The following is a 24237-nucleotide window of genomic DNA, read 5'->3' as shown; positions in this document are numbered from 1 at the left end:
AGGAGACTTTAGGCAGCTGCTGCTGCTGCTCCTGCCTTCATAGTCTTCCGTGGGAGAGGAGGTGCCAGATCAGCTGTAATGAGTCTGCTGAATCCTGAGTCTACAAAGAGCTGCCACAGGTTTCATTTTTCTCTGGACCTCCCCCCTTTCAGAAAGTTCCCCTTGTTTCCAGTTTACGTTAGGAGTGTATGAGCTGGGATTTTCTGGGAATACCAAGTTAAGTCCAAAATATAGGTGAGTGAGGAGTTTCTTCCATGCCCGTCGGAAGGGGATATTCTAGGTTTCTTCTGCAGTCTTTTCCAGGCAGCATCCTTCCCATATCTACCTACAATTGGGACCGGAATTTCTGTCGCTAAGTGATGTGGTCGTAAAGCAAGACCACATTGCTTAGCAACAGCAATCCCTGCCATCCTGGTTGCCGTCATTAACCAAATCCCCCAGTTGTTAGGCAAGGCAACTTCCTTCCAGCTTCCCATAACCAAAGTCAGTGGGGAAGCTGGCAGGACATTGCAAGACCCCGGCCAGCCCGCAGGTAAGCCGCTGCTGCCAGGTGGGGGAGGGAGCGAGGGGCAGGCATGGCACAGGTCGGGGAGAGTATGCAAGGGTGTGCGAGAGGTGCAGCGTGGGTCAAGGAGGGTGTGAGGGGGTGGCAAAAGGCATAGTGCAGGTCTGGGAGAGTGCATGGGTGTGCGCAAGAGGCACAGGTTGGGGAGGGGGTGTGAGGGGTCCATGAGAGGCATGGCGTAGTTGGGGAGGGTGCGTGGGGGTGCAGCGCAGGTCAGAAAGGGTGCACGGGGTTGCACGAGTGGCCAGCGTGAGTGCAGAGGGGCTGGGGGAGGGTGCACAGGGGGGAGACTCACCCCAACGACTTGTGATCTTCCCTGCCAGCTTCCCCATTGACTTTCTGGGTGGGACAGCAGGGAAGGTTGCAAATAGTGATCACATGATCGTGGGGCACTGAAACAGGTCAGAAGTGCAAGCCGGTTGCCAAGTGCCCAGATCGTGATCACATGAACACGGGTGCTGGGATGGCCAGAACTCTGAGGATCAGTCATAACCACCATTTGTTCAGTGCTGTCATAACTTTGAATGATTGCTGAATGGTTGTAGGTCGAGGACTACCTGTATAACTTTCAGTGCCTGGGATATACAGGGAAGAATCACTGCCTAGGTATCTTAACTTCAGATCACACATGTGAAAACTCCTTATTTTCACAATCATACTTCTCTCTGTAAATGTTTCCTGGAAGAGTCATAATTTGAGATCAGGAGAAACACTGGAGCGCTGGAACTTTCTCTTGCCGTTCCTTATTACTCTCCTTATCCATATTATAAAACCCGATTACATCTATGGAGAGGAACTAAATAAACAGGGAGACAGCCCCAGGCCCCTTCTAGAACACACTAGCATTAACCAGCTGATCTACAGATTCTCCTTTGCTACACCTGGAAGCTGGTAGAACCTGTCACTCCCAGCCTAGAGGCAGAATCTCTCAACCTAATTGACTTTTATGGCTCAAATTACTGAATAATATCTAAATATTCACTTAGCCATTTAACACAATTAAAATGGGTTAAAGTGTTTTATTTTATTCCCCATTTTTAATGGTATTGCTTAAGGTAAGATTTTCAACTTTTATTTATTATCAAATTTTATCACCGCCCATCTCCCCCCAGGGAGATTTCTCGATCGTATTTATTTAAGAATACAAAAATAAATACACTACATATTTATTTAAAAATACAATTCTTTTACTGTATGAAATTCTGACAAATAAATTGTATCCAATATGTACTGTTCTCTTAACTTAAAGAATTTCCATCCTTCCAAATCTAAGCATCCCTAGCTGAGCTTAATGGTGGCCTCCAGATAGGCTGAGACTACATGGGCGTGTTAGAGAAGGCTGAATTTAAGGCTCATCAGATCCTCTATTTTGGGACAAATACTAGCCGACCTCTTGAGAAAGCATATAACAGCACGCAGGATATTAAGAAATAGTTTATATCAGGATTAAGCAATATTAGGTTTTGGAATTCTCTAAGTACAAGCAATCTCTGCCTTGAACATCTCAATTAATGAGATGTTTATATTCCCATTTGTACCGTTGCTATGTATTTCCGCAAGCTGTTGCTGTCCACCAAATACCACCAAAAATGAGCTGCATGGTATACCTTTATGCTGGGGGAGGGGGCAATTTCCCTCCAATTTCTCACAAGCTGTGTGCAGAAAAAAATGTTTGTGTAACTTTTCCCAAACTAAGTACAAATTGGTGCACCACAATATGAGTAAATTGCAAATACATGTTATAGCGACATGTTAATATGCTTATATATTTCTTAAAGTAGACAAACTAGACAGTATAATAGTATGTCACATACATGCTTTATAATCATTCATCTTCCCCCCATTCTTTCCTTCGTCTCTGTATTCTGAACTTAGCTCAACTTTGTTATTAATGTAAAAATTGAAATCTTTGTAAGTTGACATCAGTCATGGATCTTGTGGGGCCCGAAACTCAACAGGTATTAATTAAACCCTTTCTGGAGGGAGGAGGGAAATGAATTAAACCTTTTGGGGTGGGGGAGGTGCTCCTTCATGCTCAAGAAGGTCTGAGGTCCGGAGCAGATCATCTGCAACTGCAAGGCTGGGAAAGAATGGGCAGACGGACTGCTGTTCCAGGCAAAGGCACAAACTCACTGCCTTGGCTTATCTGCAGCTCGGTATCAGCTGAGCGGGAACTCCTATCAGTCCTGTCCAGTCCAGTCCACAGCATCGCCAAGTGATCTTTGCTGCTTCAGTTAAGCCAAGGTGGAGAAGTTGTGCCAGATTCCTCATGAGTCTGGAGTTTTATGGCAATTGGTGACTAAATTTATTCTTTAGACTTCGTGTGTGCTCAATCTTTTACTCTGTGTGCAGGTTTCATGAGTTGTGTCCATGAGTTGTGCACACCTTAGAAGGAACATGGGGTGGAGGATTAACTTTCTATTTTCAGGCACACAGTACTTCAACAAGGAGTCCAACAACCACACTCAAACAGTAAGTCAGGACACATCAGTCCTTGAAAACTGAAGCCATCACATTGGCCAAATGTTCACGTAAGCATGATGGCCATCTTCTGTTGCATTCACTGCCACCGCTCACTGATATATATTGACAACATTCTAAAAATGAATAAAGGGCATGCCTGGATTCTTCACAGAGTGGTGTCCCTGAGTCCAGCCTGTCTAGGTAAAGAAGGCCAGACTCCAAGCGGCAATTATTAATTTGTCTACTTCACAGGGGAAATAAAGAACTGAAATCCCATTGTACAATTACTGGTTAAGTATAGCCAATTTGGTAGTCAAAAATCAAACCAACCAACCCCGTATCCATATTTTGTTGAGAAATTTTGCTTTAAGGAAGAGCACCTTATCATCCTGCAAGTTCAGCATACTTAGGGATTTGAAGGAAGTTTATCTGAACCTGCTACAGTTTATCTGCCAGTGAAAATTTTCACACTGAACCACAACAGGTATCATTTGATTGTTAACTAGGAAAGGATCCCCTAGGTCAAGCATCAGCATCTTTCCCTGTTAGACATGTGAGACCCCAAGAGGTCACCCTGAGTAGCTGAGGCTGTTTTAAAGATACCAAAGGTAGTCCTCGCTTACCAACGGCAATTGTGACTAGGAACTCTGTTGCTATGTGATGCAGTTGTAAGATGCAATATCACATGACCACACCGACTTACAGCAGCAGTTCTGACAGTCCCAGTTGCTTTCATTAGGCAAATCCTGTGTGGTCACAGCATCCTGCAGTCACGGGATCACCATCTGCAACCTCCTGCTGGCTTCCCCATTGACTTTGCTTGTCAGAAGCCGGCAGTGAAGGTGGCAAATGGTGATCACGTGACCACAGGACACTGCAATGTCCTAATTGCGAGCTGGTTGCCCAAATTGTGATCACGTGACCGCGGGGATGCTGCAACAGCTGCAACTACAAAGACTGGTTGTAAGTACCCCTTGTTCAGTGCTGTGATAACTGCAGTCACTGAATGAGTGGACATTAAGCGAGTGCTACCTGTATTGTTTTCAGAGGCTGAGAATTTAACTTGATAACAAATTTCAACAATCCAAGGAAACAACTCCCTGCTTGCTTGCAGAATTGATATGCACATTTTACATGCTTGAAAATTCCTGACACATTGATTAAAATAAAATCATTCCTATCGCTCAAGCTAATTTTTGAAATTGCTAGTCAAGTTGCTTTGAAATATATTAGGTATTGAGGACATTTACAAGCAATAACTGTGCCTAAAACAGAATATAATTTCTTTGAGCCCAGATTGCACTGAAAGCCATTAGCCAGAGCATTTTTCTTATGGTGGTTTTTAAGGCACCGCCAATACTTCCACAATAAAGAATACAACAGTTACCTTGTAAGAAATATTCCTTTGCTGGGCAGTCTCTGATACTTTCTCAACCAGATTTTGTAACCTTTGTTGCGTCGCATGCGATACGTAACTAACTACGTCAGGATGGATTTCCGTTATTCCATGCTTTTTACCTGAGTTACCAAGAAAAGCAAAGGCATTTGGTAATGAACATAAGCCCACACTGATGAATTAGAGCTAGCTTCTTAGCAGCAGCGGTGTGAACTGGTTTTTCTCTACATGAGTTGCAGCTGACAGGTGAGCTGGCCCCAAAGAATGCATGGCCTTTAACACATTGTGAATATTTTGTCTAGAGCAGTGTTTCTCAACTTTAGCAACTTCAAGATGTTTGGACTTCAACTCCCAGAATTCCCCAGCCAGCATGGTTGGCTGGGGAATTCTGGGAGTTGAAGTCCAGACATCTTAAAGTGGCCAAGGTTGAGAAATGCTGATCTAGAGTGATTGACAGAAGAACTAAGCAGGAGATTAAAGCCGCAGTTGTGCATCAGTGCAATGGCAAGCGAAGAGCAGACTTCTTCCAAACATCTGAGCATCTCAGAAGGATTTCTTGTGCAGGTGCAGAGACCCATATCTGTGATGCCCAGAGACCACTGAGAATAAGTAACATATGAAAGCTTCTTTTATGCACTGAAATACATGAATGCCTATAATGCAGTAATGGGAAAGCCTGTCCCAATCTCATTCACATCACAGTAAATCCCATTCTTTGGTCTCTTCTACTACCACAGCTTTGTCGAGTCCATTAATGTTCACAGTTGCTGCCCAAAGCATTGTCATACACAATCATAACTAGCGTGAAGTCCTAGATTATTCAAATCTTCATTTGGGTCCATATACTGGCAGAAATATTTCCAACTTCAAAACTATTCATTTGATGACATGGCATTTTATGAATGCATGAGCTACAAAATTAGTTATCCAGCTACAAAAGGGAAGGAGAACAGGTGGCCATTTCATCAGGTCTGTTGTTAATTCAGCCTGCCTATGTAAGAGTAATTTCAAACTTCATACATTTTCACAATTCTTGTTCAACTGAAAATTAACTATGTGGCGTAATTGTAATGTCTGCAACCATGAGTTACACTGATCAGTCAGTAAAGACTGACTTCAGCTTCTTATCAAGGGAATTTGTTGTCAAGTGCATGTTTGTTTAGGTGTAAGATGTAGAACAGCCTCCCAAATAGATAAATGGTACAGTGCTTAGTACATTTTCTATTAAAGCACTGATTGCTATAATCTACTGAATCATGCTTCTAGCAGTGACCCACCGATTTCTAATATTCTTCTTTGCAAGAGTGTTGACAGAAGGAAAGTTTCATCTTTACACGACCTTGTTAAAGTGCCCACCAATTCAGAATTGGTGGCCAGGATACGTGCACTCTCTTCCGATAGATTGACTCCCGCCATCGATGCAACATCATTAATATCATCATCATCCCTTCAGAAAGAGAAAACATCTTATTAACATCAATAGAAAGAATGCTATCGCTGTGCCAAGAATTTATAAACAGTTCAGTGCGACTAAGCTAAAATAAACATCTTTCCCTACCCACTAACAAAGTGCATTCAATAGTCTGCATAAGAGACTACAGGGTAATTAAAGTCAGTGATGTTTTTCAAACAGTACAATGGCAGAAGCTAATCTAAATGCAGAAGAATTTAATTAATGTATACTTAATAGACTATTACTCAGAACAAAGAGAAATGCAGACAGAACTGAAACCCAAGGTACCAGCAGGAGTTATTTCTGATATACTAACTCAAAAAGCAGTTTGGGATGGTTAGAAATACAGAAACTGCCTGAGACCTAAAACTTGAATAACCCAAGGAAGGAATTAAATTGAAAGCAAACAAACAGAACCCTTTCACTCCAATGCATACAGTGGAAAGCTTCAGAGATTTGTGCATTTTCTAGTTAAGGAAGCTTACTGAGTTTTTGCGCTATAACTATAGACAATGAAGGATAATACTACAAAATAGGAGGAGAGGCAATTATCTAACAAAACATGCATGGTGGGGGGGAGGGTAATTTAATGTGCTTAACTGATTTAGTTAAAACCTAGCAACTTCATTTGCACAACATGCTCCACTTAATTACTGTTAACCTTAGTTACTTTTTTGTAGCCTGGTATGCAAAACCAGCCCGTGTGACTCAAAGCAATGTGCCAGCACAGATAATGGCTTAATTCAGTACCCAGGTTAAGCATGTGACATGCCACCAGAGTAGCACAGGTTATGCATGTTTGACCAGATAATCTAAGATGGAACCCTGCTAATAAGTTATTGGGTGGGAACATGAGAATAAGGAGGGCTTAATGTTACACTCCCAGTCTTCCCTCCTAAATGTGTGTTTTATTACTTTGGTTTATATGCGGCTTGGTTTCTGAAGACTGCAAGAGAAATAGCTGATCAGTAAGCTCCTGGGCTTTAGGACTGTAGCTCTGGTTACCCCAGCAGGCTGGCAAGAACACATACAATCCTCATTTGAGAATATGACAGTCCTCACCTGGACGTGACTATAAATGAATGGGCAAATAAACATTTTACGTGTTCATCTAGGGCTAACCTTACAAAGGAATGTCATCAATTATTAAATGGTTAATATACTGACCATTAATTCAATGAAGGGCTATCGTGCCCTTTGGCATTCAGTTGATCACTGATACTGCTTTTCTGTTCAGACAAGGACATGAAGTGAAAAATACTCCTCGTGCGTTAGAACAGAATCCACAGGTCCTCGCATCAGACAAGCCGAGCGGGAATGACGCTTCTCAAAGTGTCTGGGGTGTGGGAAATGGTGGGCATAAGGGGGATCGGGGTCACTAAACTATTCAACACCCAACAAGGGATGCTATTGCCTAACACGAAAAGTAAAACATAAAGAAAAACCATCTAGCCCACTTTCTCGTTAATTAGTAGGGTAACGTCTTCCTCTTCTCTTCCCTTGGCATGGGGAAAAACAACCCAAGACGTACTCCCTACTTCCATACATGCCTCCTGTAGCCAAAATAAGTAATTTTCATTTCACGTGACAGTGACAAGGAGGTCTTTATGAGTGGAAGAGAAGACAAGATAGGTACAGCTGTTCCCTACTGGGAAGCCCCATTTCCAGTGGCTGGAGATGGGAAATGCTTCCACGTTGTGTCACATTTATGCAAAAATGAATAAACGGGATAAAAACAAAAAAGAGACTTAAGGATTTCTTGGGGTAACAGCAGCTCAGGCTCATTGTACATACTGCGCAGCACATCAATACTGATCTCCCTAAGTTTGGAGAACCCTACTAAAAGTATGTAAAAAGAGATTTCTTCCTACCCTCCTTCCCAAAGTTACTCAATTTTAAAATGGCTTTTAAAATCAGAAATAGCATTTAGGCAATGCCACCAAAAAACCCCTCTTTTTTTAGTAAACATACTCATGCCCACATATACTGATTCCCCCACGCCCAGCCCCCCAACGGGTCCCTTAACTGTCTCAAAACAACGGGAAGATATGAGAAAAGGGAATTGTGGGGTTAGCATCCCTTTGCCCTAATCTCCAGGGCCTTATGCACAATCACAGCACAAATTAACCCAGCCTTCTGCAACCTGGCACCTTCTAGATCAGTGTTTCTCAACGGCGACAACTTGAAGCATGGCTGGCCGGGGAATTCTGGGAGTTGAAGTCCACACATCTTCAAGTTGCCAAGGTTGAGAAACACTGCTCTAGATGTACTGGACTACAACTTCTATAATTACCACTCAACATAGCCAGTTTGGCTTGGAACAGCAGGAGACGGAATCCAAAGCATCTGGAAGCTGCGAGAGACTCTCAAATGAGTCAGGGACAAAGATAGAGAACACATCCAGGAACTACTGAATTGACAATAGCCCCAATGCCACACAGCCAGAGCAAGAGAAGTTAAAATAAATGTTGAAGAGCGGAGCAGAACACAAACAGCATAACCGTATCTTTTTATGAGAAGTCTTTGAAAAGTTCAATATTTACTCCCTAGAGCTACAAACTCTCCCTTGCTGAGAAAGCAAAATAAATCAGGAAAAGGGAGTACCACTCTCCTCCCCTACCACAGATTTTCCTGCAGGAACAAATAAGATCACTTACCGAAAAGAACCTCCCCCGGGTTCTTTGAGTTTATTTTTTTGAGCAATCGCTGCTTGGGTTGAAAGAGTAGAAAGAGCTTTGGTTCCTGGTAATACTGTTTGCTTTACCACGGGGACTGTAAGAAAAGGAAATCAGCATGAATGCCCTAAATGCAGGATTAGCACACCAAAAACTGCAGAAAACTATGCAAAATAAGGGGGAGAGATGTAAACTTGCTTATTACTCATAATTTATGTAGCTCACAAAATCAAGCTTAGCTTGGAGAAGGATCAAAAAAGGGGAAAGTTTAAATAGCTCTCTCTCACACACACACCTCCACAAGAGATGCTAACAAAATTATAGCTCCAATTGTTCTTTTGTTATCCTTTGCATTTGCTCCACCACCTTTTCTGCAGATTCTGATTGTAAATTTATTCTTAGAAAAGGAAACAAAAGAAAAAGAAAGAAAAAGAAAGAAACGAAGGCATTAAATACACAGTTCAGCATAAGGTCTGCTAGGAAAAATAGTGCATAATGCATTCTGCTCGTCAGTAGCCCAAACCATCTCTCTAGCAGCGTATTTCTATTTACTCCAGCCCAAAAAAATCACTCCTCAAAAACTAACCATGGGCCTACAAGCAGCTAATGAATCAAACACTATGTCCAGGTGCAGTTTTACCAGAGAACACCAGGTGGAGTGTCTGTGCTTGTTTTTCTCTTTTTCAATCCCATCATCACATTGAGAACGCTTAGCTCTGCTCTTACCTGTCTGAAGTGGATTCAGCTGAATTTGTTGAGGAGCAGCGAGCATAAGACGGTTGTGGGGTGGCCGCAAGGCCACCATGGGCGTCTGGGTCAACGTCACCTGCGGAGGCCTAATTAATGTGCCTTGTTTCTGAGACTGCTGAATAACCTGGAAATGTTTGAAGAAACAAAAATTGGTCTTACTAAATTATACGAGGACAAGTATGTCTTTAAAACCGTGTTTCTCAACCAGGGTTCCGTGGCACCCTAGGGTTCCGCAAGAGGTCACTAGGGGTTCCCTGGGAGATTGCAATTTATTTGAAAAATTATTTCAAATTTGGGCAACTTCACATTGAAAAAGTACGTTTCTTTATTTTTAGTTTAAGAACACTGTTAATGCATAGATACAGGCCTACCCTTGAAACGAATATAATAATTTTGTAACTTCTGGCCTAGATTTGAGCCTGAATGTGCAGGGGTTCCCCGAGGCCCGGAAAATATTTCAAGGGTTCCTCCGGAGTCAAAAGGTTGAGAAAGGATGCTTTAAAGAGATTTGACATAGTTTCTCCCCCTCTAGCTTCCTTGAGAATAGCTGTGGTTGACTAAGCATGGCACTTATTGGACATGGCATTTCTGGAGCTCTTCTATCAAGAAGCTACACTCTCAAGTAAAAGCAGACAAATGGAGAAATGGAGTTTAAATTAAGGCAAAGTAAATATACAAGCTGCATGGATATTTCTTATGTGATTAGCAGAACCCTGGAACAGGTATAAAATGTGTATTAGAGAAAGAGTGCTGCAAAAATGAGAATTAGTATTAAAAGATGTTGAGGTGGTTAGGTCATATGGAGCAAATTGTAAAAGAAATATATGGCGAGTGAATGGAAGATCAATCATTGGATGGAGTTAATGAGATCTTTAAAAAGAAAGTGGTAAGAATTTAAAAGAAAAAGAGGCTATGTATGAACTGGTGTCTGGAAACTGGTGTTGGTCTGCAAAGTCAGAAAGTTATGAAGAGGTACAGTGAGCGGAGTTCAGCTATAAGCATTTCCTTTTCTTTTCTTACATGTTTAATTTATTTGGCTTGCTATTACCTATTCCTTTTCTGCACTCTGCATAATGATGCTGAGCTGGGAGGGAACAGCATAATGGGTTCGTATGAATGAAAGAACCACTATTTTTGCCTTCTTGGTACACTTCTTGAACATAGCCAAGATGACTTTTCAGCAGAAATATAGCAGGTGCGAAAAGATTAAAATGTGAATTGTGTGTGTCTTTGCTGACAATGTGCTTTCCCAGGTGTGGGGCTAAGCAGGGCCACAGCCAAGTAAATTAAGCGTCTGTAATACCTAATTTGATGCTGAACATGCAGGATACAGAAATTCCTTACTTTCATACTGTATATAAATTGCATTTATATATGCACTGCTGGCAAGTTTTAGGAAGGGAACGGTTTTATGTGCTGGGAGACCAACAGGAATATTAATCTAGTTTGGTTTACACACCACCTGCGTGGGCTGCCCTTGCTTGCCAACGCCAACTTGGGTTGGCTGCGTTAGGCTGATGACGGGCTGCTGCAAGGTACTCGTCACTGTGGCAGTGGTCTTTCCCGCTGTGCGCTGTACCGAGCTGCTCAGCATCACAGCAGTCAGAGCAGTTGTGGGCTGCGTCAAGGGCTGCTGATGCTGGCTTTGCTGAATGAAGGCAGCCGAGTCAGGAGTCAGATGTCTCAAGGCAGGTAAGCTCCGCTGTAAGATCAGAAGAGAAACTGATGCAGCACCTCTTAGCAAGTCAGAGAACAATTCAAATCACTCACCCCGCCCACCCCAAAAAATCCCCTTATGCATTGTTTATTCCAACAAGAGTGGGGCTATCTGAAAAATTTAGTAGTTCAAGTAACAAAAGCTTACATAAATGGCACTTTAATGTAATGTATCATCATGCAGGGAATATAAAGTTTGCTGTACAGTCAGGGACCAGAAGTTAATTTAAGGCTGTTATTTGGTGAGGGAAGAGAACTGTGTATAAATGAACAAGGAACAGGATCCTTCCTGAACTGAATAATTCACAGAGCAGGATTTTTCTCTAGAGACTATATAAATATGATGAATGAATAAATAAAGTAAATAAAATAAACTCTTTCTAAATTGAATCAACAACCTGGCTGTACTTTTTCATAAGAGAAGTGACTCAAGGGTCCCTTGTTTGCACCCATGTTATTTTTCAATTCACTTCAACCTTTTACTCAATAACCTCCTATAAATAAATGCCATGAGGCACACCTGTCAGAAGCCACGCTCTAAAGGAAGTCAGAGTCAATTATCAATTGAACTGATAATTACTAATCCACATAAATTGCCTGGAAAATAAGGTATCTCATTCATAAAATGTAATTGATTTCCTACCTGCATCTACCAACATTCAACAGGCATAGTCCCTCTCAAACCATGCTTTTCAGCAGCAGTGTCCGCAGCCCTCAACTCCAAGGTTTTCAATAGCTCTTATATTCTTTTCTGAAAATTTACCCCCCGCCCCAATAATGAGCTTCCTTTATTTTTTGACTTAATATGATTTCCGAACCACAGTGTGTGGGCTCAGAGATCATACTAAATTAAAAAAAAAAAAAGGAAGTTCATTACAGCATTAATCTCTGATATCATGATTTTCTACAGGGAGGAAATTCATTCATGCGAGCTCTATCTCAGCGACCAAGACACAAGTTTTCTTCTGCGGCAAGAACCAGACTGGAGTCACACGTCCACTAGCCCCACCTACCAATCGAAAGCACATAGTGATTTCTGCACCCATTCCACAGTAACCATCACAAGAAGCATTTCATGACTAAGCTTCAAATAGGTTTCAGAGTGCAAAGTCCTAATTATCAGCACAAAGAGAGGAAATTGTATGAAGATTAATGAAGGGATAAATGCAATTCAGAAAGCCAACATGTCAACTATGCTGTTTCAAGGTCCGCATTCAAAATTGTCAGTACAACAGGTGTTTTGCTAGTCTCCCATACACTAGGACTAACAGACAGCAAAACCATTTAGTCCCAATGATACAAGGTGAAATGGGGGAATCATCACCACTCTTCCTCACTTCTCTCAAGTCATGCGGCTGGTGTTATTTATGTATTAAATAGATTTATATGGCTGTCCAAATTGATGTGAGAGCAACAAACGATCAATAAAACAACCACGACAATCAATAAAGACAAGTTAAATGAACACTGCATGCATGGAGCAAAACATGATCACTAACCTAAAGCAGCTCACCCAATACTCAGGCCCAAAGCCCAGAGGAAGAACCAGTCTTTAATGCCTTAAAGGCTGGCAAGATCAGGGCCATCTGAATCTTGAGGAGTATGTTGCTCCACAGGGCAGGTGCCATAGCAGAAAAGGCAACCTCCAGGGTCCAATTAGGTGACACTGCTTGACAGAAGGGACCTAGAGGATGCCCACCCTGCCAGACTTCATGGGACAAGCAAACAATCGGAGACAGGCAGTCCTGCAAATAACCTGGCCCACAAGGGGCTTTACAGGTGATAACCAGCACCTCAAATTGCACATGGAAGTCCACTCAGAATCAGCGCAACTTGCAGAGCAAAGGTGCTGCGCAGGTGAAGTGAGGTATAGTTGTAACTACCCACACCGCTGTGTTTTAGACCAGCTGAAACCTCATCGTAACCACACCCTAAGATCCTTAACCAGAAAGGTGCAGACATTTAAACAAGTACCGGGACAGATTAATACCACGACTTATTACTGGAATACTTTTATTTATAAACAAAGCATTAGTCACCAGAAAATATTTCGTTTTTTTCATTACACATTTGCCCATATAACTAATCCCTTTTTAACTAATGCATACTTTCATGGTGTTAAAGGGATTGCTCATAGCTGATAACTTATTAACATATTTCTAAATATTTTTTCCCACCCACTAGGGCCATCTAAGTGATGGACAATTTTAAAAATAAAGAAATAAAAACCAGAACAAAATTAATGCGTCCATACTTTTTTAACTGTTTTTATTTTTATTTTCTGAACCTGACCTAAAAGTGCACATTTTTCAGGATTCCCAACATGAAAACTGGTATTTGGAATCAATCTCAAGCTAATTCTATAGCCTGCACATACGGAAATGCTAAGTAGCTCCAGCTACTGACAAGGAATGGCTTCTGGACATAAGCATTGGTGTTCCAATGTGGATCTCTTAGGATAGCCTGGAAATACTATGGATTTTATCACAGTTTTAGCAGGATTCAAACTAAAATAGAAACATATCTTGCACTGTAATTAGAGCCAATACCACACTGCTCAAGGAACAGTTCACAAAATTGCCCTCTGGAAGTTGTATCAAACTTGCATAGTATATATTATACAGTTCTAGAACTCTTGTTCTTACACAGACTCTCTGCACAGACTCTCTCACATATACTCTTTTTAAAAAGTGGAGTAAGTATACTGTATGTATACACACAACAATATCCACTATGCCAGTTACATTACAGGCTTGTTACTCTAACCAGTACACCACACTTCCAAATAGCGACTATATGAACTGAACTTTATTTTAATATTCTGTTCTCTAATATTCCTGTTTTTCTGTATCACCAAATCTTCCTGAGTCCTCTGCAATCTTGTCCAGGAAGAGAGGAAGAGAATAATTCATCTTCCACTCATCATTTAGCCATTTTTATTACCCTTTTCCAATTCCTTTGTTTGCAGTATCTTCACTGGGAAGGACCAAGTTTACTGTCATAGGAAATGCAAAAATAATGAAAAGGTATTATTACCTTCAAAAAAGGCACAAGGTATGGTTGAGGTGAAGAATTAAGTTCCCGGTACAATCTACTGGTGAAATCTTCTGCTTCGATTTTTCCATCCTGTGAAACACATTTCATACTCATACTTTCTAGACAATAAATTGCAATATTAAATCTTCATGTGTTTTAAGTTCACAAATAAAAATACCTTAATGTGGTATTTCACAGTAACGTTTCAGAAGTTAAACAGTAACATCAATAACATCAATTAAATTAAATATCTACCTTTGTTTAAGGGTGACACCTTATGGGCTTTGCTAAAGGGAGAAAGGGACTATTGGGTAGGTTAAAGGTTTGGAGGGGGGAGGAGAGTGACCCACCACAGGTTTGTTTTTTTTTAATCCACAGATCAGCACCATATCCCTTCTGATGCCTAGGCAAATCTCACAAGGTAACCCAGAAAATTTTCAAGATTTGGCTCTTCCATGAAACTGTGTAAGGGTTAGGGTTAGGGTTAAAAATGTAATTTTTAAATGGCATTGTGTTTTAATTTTTAAAAAATGTCCTAGATCCACAATATTGCTTAAAATCGTATGTTCTAAGCCACTGTTCCTCAACCTCAGCCACTTTAAGATGTCCAGACTTCAACTCCCAAAATTCAAATTCCGAATTTTGGTTTTAATAATTACCTAAACAGATCCTATCATTCTCTTACCAGCAGGTTCTGGACTAGTTCTTTCACATTAGCTGCAGTCTCTGTTGACTGCTTTCCAGAAGAGGCCAGTTTTATTAGCGTAGAGAGAAAATTCTTGCATTTCTTCACATTTTCCATGGTTTCCTATTGAAAGAAATAAGGTAAACAGGTCAGCTTTAAAAAGTCACAATCGGAAAAACAGGCTCTGAAGTCTAAAGGGAGACTGAATAATCACTTAAGGAGATCGGCATAGCTGTGTGCAGCTCTTTGTCCCTCACCCCATGAGTAAGGACAAAATGGAGTGAGTAAATTTAACAACAACAACAACAAAAATTAAACCCACAGGCATTTAAACAGGTAATATACTTCTTTTTATAAAATCATAAACTTTTGATTTTGCTCACACAAATGGTAGGTCAACTTTAGTGAAGAATTTTGTTCCCAAAGTGGCCAAGTAACATTTACTGTTACTCCTACTGATATTTATAGGATCACAGCATAATCAATTGACTTAGGTACTGTAGTTTCATACTTAGGAAGTATGTCATGGTCTATAGGACTGTACCAATAATCTTATGTTCCATACTGAACATTTATTTGAGGAGAGATTCTGTTCTTGGTGAGCTAGCAAGATCTGTCTTTTGACTTGCAGCAAATAGCTATCAGTGTCTTACTGTGGCTGCGGTTGAGGTTGCTGTGGCTCCTTGCACTGTTCTTTGAGGGGTTCCAGTCTGCACAGCAGTTGCTGTTCCTAATGCTGTTGTTTGTGCAGGACTACCCAGAACAATCTGAGGCTGCAACATAAAGATATTAGATTGGGGGGGGGAGAGGAGGGAAGAGAAATAAGGGAGAATTCATTACGATCAGATTGTCCTCCACAGTATGTCTCCAAAAATAGATAAAGCTTTGCTACTGTCTGGTGAAAGGTAGTGAAAGGTCCCCTGTGCAAGCACCGAGTCATGTCTGACCCTTTTGGGGGGGGCGCCGCTTTCGCAAAGTTTTCTGGGCAGACTATAGAGTGGGGTGGTTTGCCATTGCCTTCCCCGGTCGTCACCTTCCCCAGCAAACAAGCTGGGTACTCATTTTACTGACCTCGGAAGGATGGAAGGCTGAGTCTAGTGCTATTTAAAAGAAGGTCCACCAGATGGCACAAAATCCTATGCATTCAAGACTGAAAACTCTGGGAGTGGAATTGAAAAAGCATCGCTTAAAAAGCAGAAGATAGTAGAATCTGCACACAGACGTATAAGCAATTGGTTATAGCTCACTGCTAGAGTCAATAAACCTGTTTCACTTCTGCTTTTTAAGAATGTCCCACAATTATTATAGGTTTGCTGGGCAAACAAATAGGTATAAGACATTAATCATTGGGGAGTGGGGGGGCGGAATGATTGCTTACATGTTCCAACAGTAGCCTAAAAGGGTAACTTTATTGCGGCATAAAAATGTATTGGGCAGTTAAAAGATATTATTTAAGAGAAGAGCTCAAACATATTTTCAGACTTGTAGCTTCTTCTTTTTTTAAAAGCCTCTTCATTGGGTCTACTGCCTGACAACTATCCAAAGTCCAAAGTACCAGGAAATACATTTATATTTGTGTTATTTATAATTGTATTGAATTTGATACTTTGCTTTTATTGTAAACCGCCCAGAGTCCCTCCTTTTGGGGGGAGATGGATGGTGATAAAACTTGATAGACAGATAAATAAATAAATAAATAAAAGAGCATTGATCATTTAATTAATTCAATTAATCATTTGCAACATTTAGATACATGAAATGAAATTTAAAAAGGGAGTCAACTGTTTATAGACAGACTGAAACAGAGGATGGATAAACTAGGTGATAACCATTCAGTCACAGCATGCCTGCATTAACCTGACACAGAGAGATGAATCCAAGTTTACTATTTTTCCAATGGATTTCAAGCTTCCAATTTACAGGAAATATGTTCTACAGAGCTTTATCTATTGCGCACAATGCCCACATATATTAATTTACTTGTTTTATTACATTTATACCACCTAAATTACAAGATTTCGTGATTTACGGTAATTAAAAGCAAGTACCTAGGAGAGGTTTCTGGAATATTAGTTGTGATTTGTATGGAATGCCAGCCATAAGAGGATAATCTTACAAATCTGAGACTGCACTCTAGAAAGTGCCTAACAATCCTGTGCAGCTTCCCATTCTTCAGAGAAGCTTATGACCTTTACCAATCAAGGAGTCCAGGAGATGTTTCCAAGGAATCCACTGTTTGGGATCCACTAATATTTAAAGAAGTTGTCTGCAATCCTTTGTATATGACTTAAAAATAAACCCATTTTGTACAGTAAGGTTCACCCATACATCTGGGAGAATGTCCACGAATCTCATTGAGGCTTGTTAGCAGACATAGGAGCCTGCTATAACTCACATTGTTTGTATGCAGTAATGGATAACAATGAAGTGGTGAATAACGTGTGGTGGTTTTCTCATCTTCATTTGCCATTTTCAGGAAGATGACTGCTACCCTGCCTGCATCTCAGTACTCGGCTAATTGTTCCCTTCAATATCAGAAGGAATATCTGCTGGCTTTAAAAACAAAACCAAAATCACTTACCTGAACTACAGGCGGCCTCTGTAATGTTGTTGTGGGTTGTACAGTTGTCTGTGCCTGAGACACTTGTTTGATTATAGTGGTTGGTGCTACCTGCCGAGCAATTATAGGTGTTCCGGGCGCCTGCAAAAAGGTACATTCACCAAGAAGCAATTAAATATAACTAAATCAAGTTGGATAATAAAATAATTTAGCAGAGGGAGGGGTAGGGGAAAACAGTATTTTATGAAACTTGACTTAAAAGAACTTTGTGATTTCTTCAGCTCCTTCTCCTTCAAAATATGCCTACAGCCTGATTAATTCAGTAAAAGCTAACTGATGTGTCTGATGCACATTCATCATTTCAAACCTGGTCCACATTTTTTTCACTAATGTTAAAAAAAAGTCCTTGCATATAAAAAACTGCCTGTAACCACACCATCATATAAGCATTACAAGTTTGCAAGCTAAAATCTGAATGAAGCTTTTTTTTTTCCTACTGGGATTCCAAAGGTCACTGAATAATTATTTTTAACATTAAATACAACTAATATAATAAAGAATATTAAGAATGGAGGAACAGCTATATTCAAAGATGCACTAAGAGATATTGTGGTGATGGGGATAAAGTAGCTTTCAACTGGTTTTTTTTTTTTTTTTAAAGTTGTGCTGGTGTCACAGATGGGCTCTCAGATACGTCTGGAAAAAGAGGGTTAGAAGAATAAAGCCATCAGGAAGAATTTCAGCCCACCAAGAAAACTAGGACAAAAAGTAAACAGAGAGCAAAAAGTATACCATGGCCAGTTACTTCTTTTTAGCAGACCTCTAGTAGAATTCTCCTGTTATGGTTGTATGCCACCCAGAGTCATGTTCAGTGAGATGGACGGCCATATAAATGTGTTAAACAAATAAATTATCCTAACCCCAAAATGGAAATGACAAGTTGCAAGAGACCCTAAGAAAGTAATCAAAACCAAGCTATAATTGGAATAAAAGCTGAATGAGGCAATGTCCATGATTGCCAGAATATCTTAACATTAAATTCTAAACAATCAAATCCCAGAACCTGTATCTAAAACTTAAGACCAAAGCTGATTTTAACAGAAATGTTGTCTTGATTCTGAGACCATTAGCTATTAATTTGATACTGATGGACATAAAGCACTTTTCCAGGCTGCAAGAAGTGTGATGGCCCTAACATTAAGTAAGGATGCTATTATTTTATATTAATAATATAAACACCATATACACTCAAAGTGAAAACAGCTGAGATGCAGCTAGGAAACATCATTTAATTATTAAACACAAAACTCTCAGCTAGGTACTTAAAGTAATCCATCCTAGCTTCCATCCACATCTCAAATACTTGCAACTGCTTATGACCCTGTGATATGGCCAAATATCCCAATACATTTAAAATCTTCAGTGTATGGAATTGTTAAAAACAGGACAGTGTGTGAATACTTTTTTTTTTTTTTTTACATTTTGAGTACATTCGAGGAATTTGGATGTACTTAGAACTTGGACTGTAAAAAGCAGAGGACACAATATACAAACAAAAACCAGAGAAGAAACTAAAAGCAGCAGGGAATACTCTCAAAGTTCTTGGCTGCAATTTGCCTCAGAAGATCTGAACTCAATTTCTCAGCACCAACTAAGTACTAACAGGATGTCACAAATTGGTTCTTCTGATTATTCATTATTACTAATTATTATTCAGTATTATCACTGAAAAGCAATTACAAGATAAACTGGAGGGGGGGTTAAGTAATGGGATTGAAGCCTTGATCTTCAATGACCAACAGGCTTTCCCAAAGCAGCTACCAAAATTAAATCAAAATAATCTTTAAAAATAATTGGAAAATAAAATCTTCAGTCCACAAAAATAGACAGCATCTTTCTCTGCCTGACACTGAAATTCTTAACTCTTTCACGTCACTGAAATTTTCTATTCAGAACTATGCATGTATCATAAACTGAGTTTTTCACTTGTCCAGGAGCTGAAGATACACTCCCTTCACACCCTGCACACCCTGCACACCCTCCCTCCCTCTCTTTCTCTCTCTCACACACACAGGTAGAGATAGAAAATTATCAGGGAAGCAATTCTGAAAGATCCAGAGAGAGATGGTAGAGTAAAAGAGGAAGCTATTTAGTTATTCCTGTTAACTTCCTAGGATTCTTTTTTACTTATTTAAAATTAGAAGCAAAACAATCAAAACTAGGGATTATTATCATATAATATAATATATATTATATGATTACATGATATATAATAATATAATTACTCTTAATACTAAAACTAGGGAAGTACAAAACAGTCCATATATAAACTCTTCCATGCATAGAACAGCTGGATTTCAGTGCCTGAACCCAAACATGCCTGTTTTGGTTATTTTCTTTCTAGATATGGACTGAAAAACTGTTGTTCTGGGCCAGAGTGCTTCAAGGAAGGAAGAAGTATGAGTAGGAAAGAGCCATAGCTGAGTTTTTTGTATTTCTTTGGTATATGTCACACGAATGGTAAGGCAGAAAGCAGTGAACGATGAAAGGGGAGGGACGAACCCCTCACACACTGGTATGGAATTGGGGAGGCGTCATTTATTTCTTTATATCATTTATACAGCCACCCATCTCACACAAGTGACTCTAGGCAGTTGACAAGTTTAAAAACAAACCCCCCAAACTTGTGCAACTTACACAAGCCATAGAGAGCCTGGACCTCTTTCTTTTCATGATATGGACATTGGTGGTAGTTGAGGAGAGGTAGAAGGTGGACAGGTGCTCGAATAACCAAGGGTGCGCTGGTGCAACCCTGCACTGAGAGCTGCTGAGACCATCCCAGTACAGAACAGCAAGGCAGGAATCAACAGCAACATCACAAGGAATAAATATCCTTGTTACCAGGTTTGCCCTGCAAATACCCTGGATCTCTCCAGTTGTTGGGTTTGCTTCACTCCAGACCCAAACCGTCAAAACGTTTGGGGTTTTGCTCCTGCTTAACCATAGCCAATATGAAACAGAACTTTGGCAGAACTTCCAGAATGTGATGTTTGGCTTTCAATTTGAAGTACAGCACGTTGTGCACACCCTAACCAAAACATACGAGCCACCTTTAGCACCCATCACCCATGTAATATCTTGTTTGCACCCAAGTCAGCATCCAGAAATTTAAAAGTTCTTTTTGAAGTAACTCCCATTTCAAACCAGTTACTATCTGAATTTAAAACAAGGTCACATTTTCAGACATCAATGTTTTCTTTAAGGACTGATGTTGAGAGTGGTAATGAGATTAGTTTGACTTCCTTCTAAAAATTATCAAGGTGCATTCACAAAAACCTGTAAAAGGCCTCAGTTTTAATGAGAGGGAGAAAGGACGGATGGATGATTTCTGTGTCAAAATCAAAATGGACTGAGAGTGCTAGCCATAAATATAATCTGCTGGAGATTTCACGTGGTCAAGAAGGTGGGATTTTTTGTACAATAATAATCAATATAAGCATTTATTCCCACACACTATGTTTTTAGACATTTTGCAATCCCTCACTACGAGAGAAACTGAAGATTCAGCTATGCAGTAATACTGTGCATGCACACAAAACAAGTCTTCATCGTTCTGCCACACATTCAGGTATTTCTATTTTGGGATTGAAGCTTTACTATTTCTTTGGCATTGTGTTCGGATGTTGGATTTTCAAGCGCCTCTGGCAGAATTGCAGAGGTTCTAATGCAGGAAGCACATTGAAAGAACACAGGCAGGTTCTAGCAGTGAGCTGCTTGCTTTCAAGGATAACATCTTTTAATCCGTATCTATGAAACTACTGATAGAAATGTAACATTTGATTCCTGAAGGACAAGAAGCAGAATGCTTGAACTTTACAGGACAGGGCCATATTTGGCTAGCACACAGCATACTTTGCAGGGGATACTAGGATAAAAACAAGGTGGGCAGGGGGTCCTAGGCAGAGCAAAGCAGTGAAAACAGCCCACTCAGATACCTTCATCATAAGAAAAAATTTAAGATGTTATTTTACTTACATTTCTCAGGGAACTGACCTGCACAGTCGAGAGCTGGACCGGAGAAGCACTGGTAGATGTGGCAGGGCGAGGAGACATGGTAGTTTGAGACTGGGACTGTGCATGGGCTTGGGCTTGCATCTGCGCCAAAGCATGTTGAGGGATCATCAATAACTGGCCACTCTCACTACGTACAATGACCATGCCTGACAGGAAACAGAGAAAGCACCCATCAGAATTGGTTTTAGAAAGGAAGTCAACCCCGGCTGAGGAGCAAGGAAGATGCAACAAACGTCTCTGAAGTCGCTACATGAAAGACTGGTTGAGCTGGGTTAACACACTGTTCAGAGGAGAAAAAGACTCACTTGTCCTTTAAACTTTATACTTCACCTCATAATATGGAAGGAAATGGTGTTTAGTTAGAAAGCAAGCATATAAAATTTATTTTGATCCAGTGTCAACAAAAACTGAAAAAGATTAAAAGCTGCTGGACAGCTCTAAGGAAAACAGAAGTTTTCTGCCACAAAGCTTATGTTGATATATTCTGAGTTTGTGTAGCAACAATGGTCGACAACAATCTTTATCAGCTCTCTCCTATCAGCAGCAATATAAGTTCTACAGTCATTTAAAAATGTAAATACATATATGAACACCTAAAATTTTGTCAAAGAAATGCTTACTGGAGAGGTCTTCTTTCTTGGAAAATTACATCTCTGAACGTGATCCTACTTTCAAGATGCTCAAGCCAAGAGACATGAGAACTACCCCTATTAATTGCATAACAACCACACAAGATAGCTTAAGTTGATGAATGGTTGAAAAGTCCTGGGTGAGGGACAAAGTAGATTTGTGTTAGTAGATTTAAATTCCACTCTTGCCATCCACCATACAGCTCACCATATTTTGTAATGTAAAGTTATTTGTCTTGGAACACTGTCCCATTTTTCTACCCATTACTCACCTCTGAAGAGAACAGCTGAAGGAAAAACCTGACACTGAACATGATTCTATTCAATCAGCCTTAAAAGCAACCAACCAATTAAATGCAAGTTTCAGAAATAGGAACACAAATTGTCTAACTTCTAAATTAATTTTCCATAACAGATTTAGTCACAAAAGTGGTTATAAAAGCCATAACTGGCCTCCAGTGCATCTGTAACAGATGGTGCAGCACTGAATTACATCCCCAAAGAAAAATAAAATGAAGGCAAATAAGGCTGCCATTCTCTGCTCAGCTTCATGGATCTGCACACTTAACTCACTACCACAGTTGTGGGCAAGCAGAAGGTTGAGAAACTTAAAGTACATGCAGTGGCTCCAATTCCTATGAGCAAAACTAGAGTGCAACAAAATTAATATATTTAATCCAGTGTTTGTACATAAAGGTATGTACAAACAAGAGTCTAGATCTTCAGGCTATTGAGAAACTATTCATTTCGCTGAAGAACTCAGATCTCTGATAACTAAACTGATACCAAAAGAACATCTGCTTTCGTTTTGGAATGAACACATTTTTAATCTAAATGATTAGTAAGAGAGACAGCTGAATACTTTTTTGCTAGAATTTTTAAAAATGTCCTTTTATTGATAAGATCCTCTGGGGAGGAAAGGGGTTATGAGAATTGAAATTAGAATGTCCTAACTTCTGACAGTGCTCCAAGGTCAAAACAGCCCCATTTCAAGCTCAACTTCTTGAAAGCACAACAGTCGCTTTTGAGTTTTATAGAAGCATATACAGGTGGTCCTCATTTAATAACCACTCGTTCAGCGACTGTTCAAACTTACAATGGTGCTGAACAAGGTGTAGTTACAACCAGCCCTCAGAATTCTGGCCATAAGAGTGTCCCCATGGTCACATGATCGCTATTTGTGACCTTCCCTGCCAGCTTCCCACAAGCAAAGTCAATGTAATGGTATGTGGGAATGACCCTGGGAGACGGAAGGAAGAGATGCTGCCTAAGGAATGATCAGATAAACGTGGGGGGAGCCTGCAGCTGCATAATGGGCACAGAAAGAAACTCAGGATCCCCCCTATCAGGTGTAAAAAGAGACGGTGGGACATTTGTACTTTCAGACTTGCAGGATTCCGTTAATGTAGCCTTACAATAAAGTAGAATTAGCACATCTGGTCATGTTTCCTGTCTGGTCTACGTGGGAAGGCTGACAGTCAGTGGGAAAGCTGGCAGGAAGTTGGAACTCACGGTCACATGAGATCCTTGCGTAATGACCCGCAAAGTCCTCACTTAACCATGACAACTGGGGCTGCCATAATTGCTGTCGCTAAGCAGTGCAGTCATGTGATGTCACACTTTATGGCCGTGTTGCTTAGTGACAGCAATTCTGGTCCCAGTTGCCATTGTTAACTGAGAACTAGCTGTAATATAAGGGTTGGAATGAACCTTGAAGACCTTCTAGTCCCTCCCCATGCATGGTGCAGGAATTCACTACACAGCATTCCTGACAGATAGCCATCCAGCCTCTATTTAAACACCTCTAGCAGGCTGTTCATCGTTGAACAGCTCTTATTGTTAGGAATTATTCTCTGATGTCCAAGTGAACTCTTATTCCCCTGTCAATTATTTATTTATTCAATAGGCTCCATTTCTATGGCTGCCCAATTGCATATGACCCATTTTTTCTTGTCCTGCCTTTTGAAACAACTCTAAAGAATCTGTCATGCCTACTGCATGATTGCCCTTCAAATTCTTATCTAACATTGCATTTCTGTTTTCCCCTCTGCGCATGTAAAGCTGCTTTTCACATGTAGCCACTTCTTTCTTCTCTGCCCACACTTCTTCTTGCTCGGTCTCTCCCTCAGCACACTCCTGCCACTTCATTATAATTGCGGATAGATTTTTTTTTAATGAATAGCAGCAAGTTTGTTTTATAAATTGCTTAACTGTGATTCTCCCATCCATTTGATT

At 40.3% G+C, this 24237-nt stretch overlaps 1 protein-coding gene across 4 annotated transcripts in view; it reads right to left on the bottom strand.

The window, feature by feature from the left end:
* Positions 1–24237, bottom strand: part of TAF4 (TATA-box binding protein associated factor 4) — a 92454-nt gene that overhangs the window by 17558 nt on the left and 50659 nt on the right. Inside the window, exons 3-12 of one of the 4 annotated variants that reach the window (XM_063296977.1) lie at positions 21335–21519; positions 17321–17440; positions 15393–15512; positions 14740–14862; positions 14055–14144; positions 10762–11004; positions 9279–9426; positions 8535–8649; positions 5702–5871; positions 4416–4546 (exon numbers count right to left, since the gene is read on the bottom strand). In XM_063296977.1, the coding sequence (XP_063153047.1) occupies positions 4416–4546; positions 5702–5871; positions 8535–8649; positions 9279–9426; positions 10762–11004; positions 14055–14144; positions 14740–14862; positions 15393–15512; positions 17321–17440; positions 21335–21519 (1445 nt within the window). The remainder of the gene's footprint in view (positions 1–4415; positions 4547–5701; positions 5872–8534; positions 8650–9278; positions 9427–10761; positions 11005–14054; positions 14145–14739; positions 14863–15392; positions 15513–17320; positions 17441–21334; positions 21520–24237) is intronic. The other 3 variants (XM_063296978.1, XM_063296980.1, XM_063296979.1) reach the window with 3 other exon arrangements.

This window comes from Candoia aspera, chromosome 3, assembly GCF_035149785.1.
Source record: "Candoia aspera isolate rCanAsp1 chromosome 3, rCanAsp1.hap2, whole genome shotgun sequence".
NCBI classification, from domain to species: Eukaryota; Metazoa; Chordata; class Lepidosauria; order Squamata; family Boidae; genus Candoia; species Candoia aspera.
This window is presented reverse-complemented; position numbering and strand designations above follow the sequence as displayed.